Source organism: Malus domestica, chromosome 04 (assembly GCF_042453785.1).
Source record: "Malus domestica chromosome 04, GDT2T_hap1".
NCBI classification, from domain to species: Eukaryota; Viridiplantae; Streptophyta; class Magnoliopsida; order Rosales; family Rosaceae; genus Malus; species Malus domestica.
Window position 1 is genome coordinate 2,580,818 of NC_091664.1, and position 12,267 is coordinate 2,593,084.

A 12,267-nucleotide genomic window follows, 5' to 3' on the forward strand; every position below is an offset into this window, starting at 1 on the left:
ACCTCCTCAACTTTTCGTCTCATTTTAATATCATACGACGTTTTTCATTTTTTTTTCAATTTCATACATCAGATAGAAGACATAAAATTGATACAATTTCAAAATTTCAAGGTTAATGTAAAAAAGTTGAAACCTGGCTCAATTTGAGGGGATCCGAAAATATAAATCTTTATAGTTACTTAATACTGTGGTCTAGTGATATATATTTTTTCACTAGTAAGTGAAAGGTTTTAGGTTCAATTTTCGTCAAAGGTACAGTTGAACGCATTATTATAGCAAGCATGTTGTAAGGCTTAGGCTATACTATTGTTTGTTAAAAAAAATTCTTTATATAAGAAAAACTCAGAAGAAATGATGACCGTTGGATGCAACAAAGGGCTGAGATTAGAAACAGAACCCCGAAAAGTGTAGTGAACTCGGCTTCTTCTCCAGAATCTCCACTGCCGTTACAAAGCTTTCTCCTCCTCCTCCGCCTCCTCCTGCAGCCACAGTCCACCAACATAGCTTCTCTTCCTTCTCTAATTTGGTACTTCTGTTCTGCTCATACAATCAAACCCAAAGAATCGACGTTTTTGTTGGTTTCGTTTGGAGTCACGACTCTGGAGGATACAAGTGGAAGGAAATGCAGCAACAGAAATTGATTTGGGGATGGGTTTTCATCGCCTCTGGCTCCCTTTTCTTTCTGGGTTTTCTCTACGCCGCCGTGATATCCAAGCTTCTTCCGCCTTCAGATAATCCTATCGTCTCCGCGATCCAAAGCGACCGGTAATTCCATCATTCTTTCTTTGTTTTCCCTGATTTTATATTTGTCTATATTTCTGGCAAGCATTAATTTTTCACCATATTATGATCTTGTTAGATATTTTAAATGAATGGTTTTAGATTTTCGGTAACAATGTGTATGATTTAGTTGTTACTTTTCAGCTGGTGGATTTTTTTGAATTATTGTCAAATTTTAGGGGAGTAAGAAGGGCGACCCTAAGCCAACAAGGCTCCCTGCTTTGCGAGGTTGGGGGAGCGTTTCTTGTAAGAAGCGTTAGCTGTTTTCATGACTTGAACCCGTGACATTTCGATCTTTCATTAAATTGATGTCAATTGGCGTGTTTGCATCATTCTCATTCCCGGCATATGCCGCGTTTTACTAACGCACAAGTAATGGAAAAGTAAGGGGATCCTACATCGAAATTAGCTATGGCATACCCATTTTCCCATACCAAGTAAACATGCCCTGAGCGAAGCTACATTTGGGACAGAATTATAGACTTGGCTTTCGGGTTTCATTTGAATTCCTAGAGATGTCCAGCAAATTTATGCTGATGAGGCAGTTTGCCCTCAGTAAACATGATACGAAGGAACATGGTTTTACTTTTTGTCGGAAATGAAGCTTTCTAGGATACTACAATCTGTGAGAAAAGCTTGGTTTTAATTGAATTCGGGAGGTGTGTAATTACCTAAGATGAAACACAGCAGTGAGGCAGATTAATCCAACCAATGTAGGCATCAGAGTAGGGGTTTTTAGGCGTCACTCATAATTGTGAAGACTGATGGTAGATCACACACCATAAACATGTTTTTTCCAACACTAATAAGGTGGAGGGGCTGAAGTTACAGTTATTTGTTGCCATCCATACAAAATTTGTAGGTACAAAAAGGTTATGAGCTGATTGTGCTCCACAACGCAAGCACATATCATAGAGCGCCTAAATAAAGATGCTGAATTATTCAATTCTTGAACCTTAAGCAATCCACAAAACCAGACACACAAGATGATAAATATGCTTGCAAGTTCTATCCGCAAAACCTAAAAAATCTCAACTGTTGGCTTTAATGGTAGGCAAAAAGTCCAAATTATCAGTCACTAAACATCTATATATATATATATATATATATATCTTTTGTATTGGTTACCCCACTTAGTGGGAAAAGGCTTTGTTGTTGTATATCTTTTGTATTGGCTTGTTTAATTCTGCATTACAGGAGATATGGCTATTGTGTGTTCATGTGTCCAAATAGCATCACTCTTTATAGATAAGAAAGCGAAAGGTACTGAGTGGTTATCTAAAATCCATTGATGGACCAAAATAATGTTGGATTGACAGATTCCAACTTCTCTTAAGTATGATTAAGTGAACTAGTGTCTAGACGTATCAAGTTGTTATGAAAAAATCAAGATTAGCACGAACTTCAAATATAGAAAACTAGTGCCTAGAGATATCAAGTTGTTTTGGAAAAACCAAGATTAGCACGACCTTCAAATATAGAAAACTTATTTGACTAGATTTTTGTCATTGGGAGTAGTAGTATACTGAAAGTTCCTGTTTTTCATCTTTTCTCCAACTTATTTTTTTATTTCTAACAGGTATTATTGCTTCTTGGTGCCCTTGACTCTGCCGGTCCTTGTGGTAGCTGTATATTTTCACTGGCTCAGCATGAAACTGTTCAAGCATGCATGATTTTTTCTCCATCCCATCGTCACCATCAGTTATGTTGGAAAGCCATGGAATTTTGTTGCTAACTTTTATGACTTGAGATTTAGCCAAGGGAGGATACTTTCTTCATTTAAGCCTCCTCGATTAAGATAAAGCACTTTCCCCGCCACTCAAACCCTGTGCAGACCGGGAAGGCTGTAACCTCTACAACCGTTGCAAGGGTACGTATCTCTTTACCCTGTTTTGGACACACACACTATTTGTCAAACCCTTAATTGTAATATCCGGAAAGTTCTATGTGCCGAACTTTATGTTAAATTTTCATTTGAATAGCTAGATATTGCACTCAATTTATGTTCGTTGAGGCAGTTTTCCTGCAAATGTGGGTATGTGCCGAACATATGATACGATATTGAAGGCTACCGTACTTTTTGCCGGAAATTACACATTTTTAGCATGCAATCTGGGTTCTGATTGTATTTACTAGGTGGGTACTTACAAATGTAGGTACATGTATTACCACAAGCTGATGAAACACCACAGTAAAATAAAGGAGGGAGGCCAAATTTTGTGCCATTTTAATTTGTCTTTAGGGTGAATATTGTCATAGTGAACGCAAATAAATTATTTATTCATAGGGCTGGGTTGTCAAATTTATTAGACGGATGGGAGGAGGGAATTCTTCTTCATGAGCTGCCCGAATCAACTATAGAACTAAACATTTTTGTATTATATCCGCCTCTTGGTGATTTTGGATGAGAAGCGTATCGAGCGACAGAAACCGACAGTAATTTAAGTAGGACCTTGATTCTTGCTCAGACCTCCATTTTTACCTGACCATTTTCCTTATAATCTTGGCATCCAAACTCTGTTTACTTAATTTTTGACAACTTCAAAGACGATAGTCAAACGATGGAGTTTTAAGTAGCATTGCTTCACTGCTTCCCTCCAAATGAAAAACTATAATTTATGCACTTTTCGTTCTCTCATTCTGCACTTCTCTCTTTGTTTTTTTCTCTTGATTTTTCGTTTATTTAGAACTCGTTTATAAATGCCTTTAAAATGACTAAAAACACTTTTGATGAAAATGTTTTTGAAACTGATCTTTAAAGTTTATTCTTATTCTTACAAATCAAATAGCATTTCTTATTGATTTGTCCCGTCCTATTCTGATTTTGAACTATTCGTCGCTACGTTGCTCCTAACGACTAGCAAAATTGAAATAGAGAAATTCTTCGATCATCTCAATTCAAAAACCACACATTTCTCTTAATCATCGTAGTGTAGTTCCGCATATCCCCTCAAAAGAAGATATTTTCATATTGAATAACCCTCGAAACCATAATGTGTTGATGTATAGCATAGTAAAAACGCAATTGAATATTAAAAATGCACTTCAAGTCTTGAAGTTCAAGAGCTTTTTGGAATCCAAAAACAACTTCACTGAAAACGCTTTCAGTTATATTAAAAAAATAAACTTTAACGAAAAGCTCTTGGTACTGTTCACTTTAACGAAAAATTACATTTTTACACTAAAAAGTTAATCTTGATACTATTCATTTTATCTTTTATTTTATCTTTATCGTTAAAACTCAAAGTTTTTAAAACATTTTCATTAATTTTCCATAAAAAAAAAAAAAGAACTTTCTAAACCCCAAAAAAACTTTCTGAGCCCGCCTTTTATTCAATGTAACGTCCAACAAAAATGGATAGAGATTGTATGTGGGCTAGAATATGACACTTGGAACGTTCGAGCAGAGTTCCCCAAAAGCAATTTCCCCACCAAAAATGAAACGTTATCCAATCCACCCTTGTTTCTAAGAAAATCTATCCAAATTCCCAAAACCCAGAATCCAGATTCTGCAGAAGAAATGCCACTGCAAACAAGTGCACTGACTCTGGGTTCAGCCTCCTCTAAGCTCTTTACTACCGGCGATGCCATTGCCTTCTGCAACAATGGCAGTAAGTCTCGTCTGTTGAACCACATCAACTTCTCAAGGCATTCCCAAAAGTCTCACTGCAAGAGAAGATGTTCGGTTTACGCGTCGAGCAGAGTCTCCGACACCCAACATTCCGGACTGGTTCAGGACTCGGCTGCCTCTGCAGAGGCCCTCCAAGACGCTCGGGTGTGTTCAATTTTCCAATTTCTTGTTATATGTTTCGTTTGATTAGTAGTGGATGTTTTTGAATTTGTAACTTTGTATTGGGTACTTTCATTTTTCGATGTTTTCGGGTTTTGTGTTTTGTATGGCATGCGTATATGTGTTGAATGTGAATTCGAAGAACCCCATTTGCCTCTTGGAATGACAGAACCCAACCCCATGTTTTAAGGGCAATGTTTTTAAATGGGGGTGATCAGAGGTAGAGTTAAGAACCTTAATTTTTGAGTTCTAAGTCGAATGAATATAATGGCAATGGTTCGGAGAATGCAAATTATTATATTTCCTTTACCGGTGTGGATAGACGGGAATAAATGGAGACATTGCTGTGGTTTGTTCTGTTTATTCGTTATCCGCAAGAAGAATATAATTATTTGAAAATGGAGAAGCATTTCAAGTTGGTCTGATTTCACAAGTTTAATTCTCCATACTCTTGTATGAGCTAATACTTAATTTCTGCAATGAAGTAGAGATCTGCTGATTGGAAGGTAGCAAAGGCTTATAGTGACAGTGGATTGATCTATGAGGGCATGGTTGAAGGATATAATGGTGGAGGTTTGCTGATTAAGTTTCATTCCCTAGTGGGGTTTCTTCCATTTCCACAGTTGAGCCCATCACATTTTTGCAAAGGTACTGATTTAATAACTGTTGTTGCTCTTCTTGTTCTGTTCTTGTTTTCAAATGTTTTTTTTTTTAATTACTTAAGTATTTTTGATATCATAGTGTCGATAATAATTTCCATTGAGTCGCATGGTCTTGATTTGGATGGATTTGAGATGCCTTTCACTTTCCCTTACGAGATTATGACCTTATGTTGAGGCAAGGTTTGGCTAGGGTGGGAAATATCTCTCTATGTAGCCGTTCTATTTGTTAGCCTTTTGTTATCTACTTGTATACATTGTATGACATAGAAGTTAAACATTTGACATGATTTTTTTTTTAAAAGTTTCATTTAAAGATCCTCTGTTTTGTATGTTATTCAAATTCAAAGTCTTCCTATGAAGAAAACTTACAGGCATGCAATATGCCTTGGCAGTGCCTTCTTTACTTTGAATAACTACTATTAGGGGAACCAATCCTGCATATTTGTACTAGTATGCTGATATCCGATTATCCATACATCTATGTTAATTGGAATGGGTTTTTTTTACCAACTTTATGTTCTAGGAAGTGTACTTGTAATTTATATTCTATTATGTTTATGATTCCATTTCATGCAGAACGGGGAAAAGGCCTCCAAGAGATTGCAAAAGGTTTACCTGGTTCACTTATATCCATGAAGGTGATGATCTTAATTACATAAATATATTTTTCATTAATTTGTTAAATATTCTATTCACCCCAAACTGTTGATCTTTTTAGAAAAAACCATCTTATCAAAAGGGCATTTCACTAGGCATTAACTTGTTTTTATTTTTTTGCTGTTTTGTGTTGAATAGTGGGAAAAGGGTGAGGTTTCGGAAGAGAGGTGGGTTGGGGAAAATTCCGTATCCTTTTCTTTTCCTAGATTATACAGACTATCAGTGTCACAATTTTTGCATACCTAGGGGGTGTGTTAATCCCTCTCAGTTTCAAAGAAGTTGGGATGTTGGGTTTCAACTTTCATAGAAACTTGAATGGTTTGGAAGTTGGGGAGCTTATGCCCTTATTATCTCAGTCAGATGTGGGTTCATCAAGGATGGATAGGTGGAGGTGGATGCTGGGGCCATAAGGGGTCTTTCCTTTTAAATCTTATTCGAGTCGGTTGATGGAGGACCCTTCTATATCCTATTATATCTCCTCAATACAATTTGAAGGATGAAAGTACCTCCAAAGGTTTGGTTGTTTGATTGGATTATTGCTCATGGGAGGGTTAACAATTGTGATATGGTTCCTCAATTGTGAATTTGTGATACCAAGGAGCACCCTTGGTATATATGTTTAAAGTGGTTAGCTTAGTCACCCCCATGCTAACAGTGGAGAGAAGGAAAGGCGTGGGATCAGTAAATCTAAGGCTTTTGATATAGCAATTTTGGTGTCTTGACCTTTAATTGCTTGATTGAAGCTCTGCATGGAAGTTAGAGAGAGAGAGAGAACTGGGTGCATGAGAGTGGTGACTAGTTGAGGGTCATATCATTGTACTTTCCAACCAAAATGATGACTGAACCATTATTTCTTTGATATGTCAATCAAAAGTTCTTATAAAAAAAAAATCATGTCAGTTTGGTCAATCTGTTTCTGACCTTATTGGTCAGGCCGACGATCAGACTAATGAAAAATAATGGAAGGCTGAAAGGCTGACTACTTAAAGAACATAAGTAGCTTGAAAAAGTCCATAAAAGTCATCTAGAGTCTTAGAAGATGAAGATGAAATTAGTACTATATGAATTAAAACGAATGTAGTTTGGACTCGTACTTGTATCAGTACTCGTTTTCCATGGTTGGTGCAATGTTCGGCATTTGTCTTTTTTTAGATTTTACAGTTGTGTTTTTCCTTTTTGTGATACCAGATGATGATATGCAAAGATTTCATTTTTAAGTTTCACTCTCTTTACCTAGTCACAATTATTATACAGATTTGCTATTTTTCCTGGTTGGAATGTACAAAAGAGTTGTCTTTAATGTACAACTTATCTCAGTTGCTTGATATTTTAGGTGATCCAAGCAGACGAAGAGAACAAGAAACTAATTTTCTCAGAAAAGGAAGCTGTCTGGTCAAAGTTTTCTGAGCAAATTAGTGTTGGGGATGTTTTTGAAGCTAGGGTGGGTTCTATGGAGGATTATGGTGCATTTGTTCACCTGCGATTTCCTGATGGTATTTTTCTTATATGCTGTTCTACATTTTGATTCGATATGAAAAAAAAAAGAACGGAATTCCTAATTGGCATCTAAAACAATGAAACAGGTCTTTATCATCTGACTGGACTAGTACATGTCTCAGAGGTTTCATGGGATTTAGTTCAGGATATAAGAGACATTTTAACTGAGGGTGACGACGTAAGGGTCAAGATTATTAATATTGATAGGTGAGTTCTATTGTATGATTAAAATTTTAGGTGTTATGCACACGCACACACAATTACATGCAAAAATGCCCTTAAATAAAGCCATATTTCTCATCTGTTTGATCAGATAGACAGTTCACAGTTGAGAATTAAGGTGCATGTGATGATAAAATTAAAAAAAAAAAATTGTTTAGTTTCCACCTGACTTACCTATACAGATAAATTCAGATGAGTTTGCATGTGAAAATCTTATGCAGAGAAAAGTCAAGAATTACACTTTCCATTAAACAATTGGAGGAAGATCCGCTTCTAGAAACATTGGACAAAGTAATACCACAGGTTTGTAACATGCTAATATCTGATATATAAATTGTAGTCTCGTTTATAATTCTCAACTGATGAGTTTGACGATTCACAGGATGGCTCTGTAGATCCTGATTCTTTGAGCACTAGTACTAGCACTAGCAATGATATAGAACCTCTTCCAGGGCTTGCATCCATACTTGAAGAGCTAGTACAGGAAGATGGGTAAGGTTTTTGCATTTTTGGGTTTATGAAGAGCTATTTCTGAATAATTTAATGGCTTCGATTGAGAAACTAGAATCCGTATGAATATTTAGGATTTGGAAAAGTTCCAAGACTGTAACATTGCTGTCAAGAGTCAAGACAATATTTATATCAACATAAACTGATGATAGTTACAAAAAACTAGATTTTGTCAGAACTTCAAAAAAGTGTGCATAAAGAAATAAATGATTAACTACCAAACTCCATTCATGAACTCATACATGTTCTGAGGTCAAAATTCAACTCCTTCGGTGACAACTCATGCATGGAATTGAGGCCACAAGGATGATTTTTTTTTTTTTGCAACAAAGTAGTCCAGGCCTCTTTGGCTTCTCATTAGATAAAAGTTAATTCATTATATATTTCAAAATATATTATTCCAAAATTGCACTTATAAGCATGAAGTTTCCAAAGCATTGGTTGTGATTAAATTACACGCTTTCAAAGACTGAGTGGTAAACTATTGCAGTTCAGATTATTAGTCTATTAGGAGTGTCTTGTAAACATTTATTTGTTGAATCTAATGGGAACAGTATTTTGTTGTTTACTTGATATACATTATTGGCTCATTCCCCAACAACTTAAGCGTTTAAGGGTCGGCGATTATCTTACATTCTATCATAGCCTTGGTTTGCATGAGGTCCTGGGTTCAAATCTCCATTCCCTGCTTCTTTGGTTTGCAAGGTTCAGGGTGGGGCTACGCCCATATGTGTTTCGATGTCTCCAATTCTTTGGATCTCCATCCCTAGGATGGGGCTACACATGAGGAGGGAGAGTGTAGCGAGCTATCGATATATTTTATTTGCCATTCATAACTTGATTTTTGGATCATTGATTATATTAAAAGTTATTATATTATATGAGTAGTAATGTTATAACAACAGTATTCCAGACGTGATGAATGTTGCCTTCCAGAATGGGTGTAAACGAGGAAGGAGTTTGCTAGCTACAAAAGCATTTGCCTCCTTTGAATGATTTTCTGTAGTCACAATGTAACCTTATTTTGTGTGTGTATATTCATCTTGCTCGTTAATTATCTTCTTGGAGTTCAAACGTACCGTGTGAATTGCATGGTTTTTGAGAAACTGATGTCTTGATTGTTGCTGCCTCAATACTTTCCAGTATAGATGATGTACGAATCAGTCGCCAGGGGTTTGAGAAAAGGGTGGTTTCACAGGACCTGCAGCTTTGGCTTTCGAATGTGAGTTCCTTTCTGCGAAATGACTCAATCTAAGCAACTCTATTTTCTTATCGTAAAACCTTCATTTTTATCTTATTTTTAAACAGTCACCGGCCATTAATCGGAAATTTACTCTCCTTGCTCGTGCGGGAAGGCAGGTGAGTTCATTATGTTCGACCTCACTCTCTCTCTCTCTCTCTCTCTCTCTCTCTCTCTCTCTCTCTCTCTCTCAAAAATCAAACACTGTTAAGAACATGTACGCTTTCGGAAGTGCACACATACAAACGTTGTTTATATGATCTGTGATTCAGGTTCAGGAAATACAACTGACGACAACACTTGATCAGGAAGGTATCAAAAAGGCCCTGCAGCATGTACTGGAGCGTGTGCCATAGATGAATCTGTTCCATTCCACAGTTATATTCAGGTTGTGATTTTTTTCTGTATAGAAATTAGAAAAAAAAAATATATTTTTTCAAATTCCGCTCTCAGCTGTATAAAAAGAATTACGAGCAAAGGTTGGTCGATATAATACATGTTTAACATTAATTTCCTTTTGTTAGAAATTAATTGAGACTCGGCGTAGAACTGAGCGGAATGACGTTCTAGAATTCAAACAGCAGACCCTAGTTAATAGAACGCTTTGTTGTTGTTAGGAATGAGTTGGCTTTTCAGTTTTCCTTGCATTTGCCTCAAAAAGTACAGATGAAAAGCTGAAGTCCAATTTTAATCAATTATCATTGTGCGTTGTTTTACATGTAAACCTAATTTGGTGTTTAAGATTGAATTTGATTGGATTTCGGGCTGGTTTGGTATTGATGTGCTTTGAAAAAAAAACTACTTCGGTTGTGATGTGAGAATAAGCTTATTTTTGCTGTTTCACGTTTTTAGTTTTTTTTTTTCATTCAAAACTGTGAAAATAAGCTGTTTTTAAATGTTTACCAAACATCTTTTTTAGTTCAGTTTTTTTTTTTTTACCCATTTTTTAAAATCACCTCAATACCAAACCAATACTTTGTATCTTGTTTAAGTTGAAGGGCTGGTTTGGTATTGCTGTGCTTTGAAAAAAAGTTACTTTTGCTGTGCTGTGAGAATAAGCGGCTATGAAATAAAGCTGTAGAGTGTTTGGTAAACTTTTTTGTAAAAATGCTTTTGAAAAAAAAAAACAGTATTATAGTGTCTGGTAAACTTTTATATAAAACAGATGTGAAAAAAAAATCGATTTTTCAAAGTTGGGTTTTGCAGATTCTTGTTTTTGGTTTTTTTTTCACCCAAAACTGTGAAAAAAAGCTGAAGCTGAATGTTTACCAAACACAAAAAAATTTCCAGTTTTTTTTTATAACAGCTTTTTTCAGAATCATTTCAGTACTAAATCAGGCCGAAATTAGATGATGGATGAGTCATGATCGAAATTTTCCGAAGTTTGTCACGTTTTCAAGTCACCCACATTTTTTGTGAGTAAACAGAAAAGTCGAATGATAGAATTAAAAATCATTGATTCTGTTGAGATCTGTTGAGATCTGGTTTGGTGATAAGAACAAGTTGGAGATCAGGTTTGACAAGAATTTTGCTGGTTTTTGTTTGAATCTCACGCAATGGCGAAGCTAGGAATTGTTGGGTGGAGGGACGAAAATTTTCGAATCCTTACCTCCAATTAGTCAATCGTTTCTCAATTAAGACATTACTTCCATCAGTTCTCGCTCTATCAAAATCACATTTGAAAAGTAGCAATAACGGCAAAATGCTGCATCTTTTGTTATACTATACTTCAATCACCACTCAAAATTATCAAACTAACGGATGATAAAACATCGATTGTCCTTCCCCCATAACTTATAGTATCATTCCATTACCTAAATGTATAACGGAAAGAAAAAAAGTCACTTAATCCTAGAGTAGAGTCTACTACGAGTAATAACTAATTAGACCAACAATTCAGTTAATTAATATTAATAATTATATAAATTTATTAATAATTAACAATTAATTTAATCAAGAATCAACAATTCAGTTAATCAATAATCAATAGTTAAATTCATCAATAATCAACAATTCATTGATCAATAACCATACAATTCATACCAATTATTCTATATCAATTAAACAAAAATTTATATTAAACTATCAATTAGGGATAATTAAATTTAAAAAAAAAACATTAGATATTTACATTAAAAGTGGCTATGGAAGTGGCTTGGAAGATGTTGGCTTCGAGGCTTCGAGGCTCCTTGGAATGGAAGGTGGAAGCCGCTGGCTAAGGCTTGAAGGCTTGAAGCTGGAATGGATGGGGACACAGACGAATGGAAGGTGGTCGTCCCCTTATCTTTTTAACTTTCAATGATCACACGCGCCGTTTTTAGCTTCTTACTATTTTTTTAGTACGCCGAAACGATGTCGTTCTGCTTAAGGTTTCTTTTTCATAAACCCAGGTCCAAAAGAACAGACACCCGCAGCGCAGCAGCATGAAGGAAAATGGATGGTTTGCAGGTTTTCCGACGATCTAAAGGGGGCAGCAAGTTGCTGCTGAGCATCATTTCCGACGAGAGGAGGGGCAACCGCCCCTCCTTGAGCCTATGTAGCTTCGCCCCTGATCTCACTTGACTTTAACATTCATAATTTACTACAATTAAAAATCAAAAAATAAAAATAAACCTCTCTCCCCTCTTCTTACTTTTACGTTCTCTTTCACTCTTTTCCTCTCTCCTTTAATTTAAAAAATAAAAATAAAAAAAAGTAAAAAATTTCACATATTTTGTGAGTGGACATGTATTTAACGATAAAGACAAAAACACAAACAAAAAAAACCCAATTAAAAGCGCGTGTAAGAAAACGGCAAAAGTGTTGTTTTGGGTACAACTTCTTGTCAAACCTGATCTCCAACTTGTTCTTATCATCAAACCAGATCTCCACTAATGCTTGGAAAACATTAACGATGAAGATTTTTTTTA

The 12,267-nt window shown here is 35.7% G+C and overlaps 1 protein-coding gene and 1 long non-coding RNA gene across 4 annotated transcripts; both read left to right on the top strand.

Annotated features, from left to right (window-relative positions):
• The first annotated feature begins 222 nt into the window (after positions 1–222).
• LOC114824316 (uncharacterized) lies at positions 223–2,870 on the top strand. Its single transcript, XR_003772522.2, has 2 exons — positions 223–765; positions 2,360–2,870. It is a non-coding gene; the product is annotated as an uncharacterized lncRNA (long non-coding RNA).
• A 198-nt stretch (positions 2,871–3,068) lies between these two features.
• On the top strand, positions 3,069–9,907 carry LOC103400622 (uncharacterized). Of its 3 annotated transcripts, none has more exons than XM_008339274.4 (10): positions 3,069–4,555; positions 5,059–5,218; positions 5,809–5,870; positions 7,223–7,382; positions 7,473–7,593; positions 7,830–7,911; positions 7,991–8,100; positions 9,262–9,340; positions 9,427–9,477; positions 9,631–9,907. In XM_008339274.4, the coding sequence occupies exons 1-10, from the start codon at positions 4,301–4,303 to the stop codon at positions 9,712–9,714; spliced, it is 1,164 nt and encodes a 387-aa protein (XP_008337496.1). In that variant the 5' UTR covers positions 3,069–4,300; the 3' UTR covers positions 9,715–9,907. The 3 variants fall into 3 exon arrangements, with proteins under 3 accessions (XP_008337496.1, XP_070676514.1, XP_070676515.1); XM_070820413.1 differs by having other exon boundaries at positions 4,148–4,555; positions 5,056–5,218; XM_070820414.1 differs by having other exon boundaries at positions 4,243–4,790; positions 5,056–5,218.
• Positions 9,908–12,267: the final 2,360 nt, after the last annotated feature.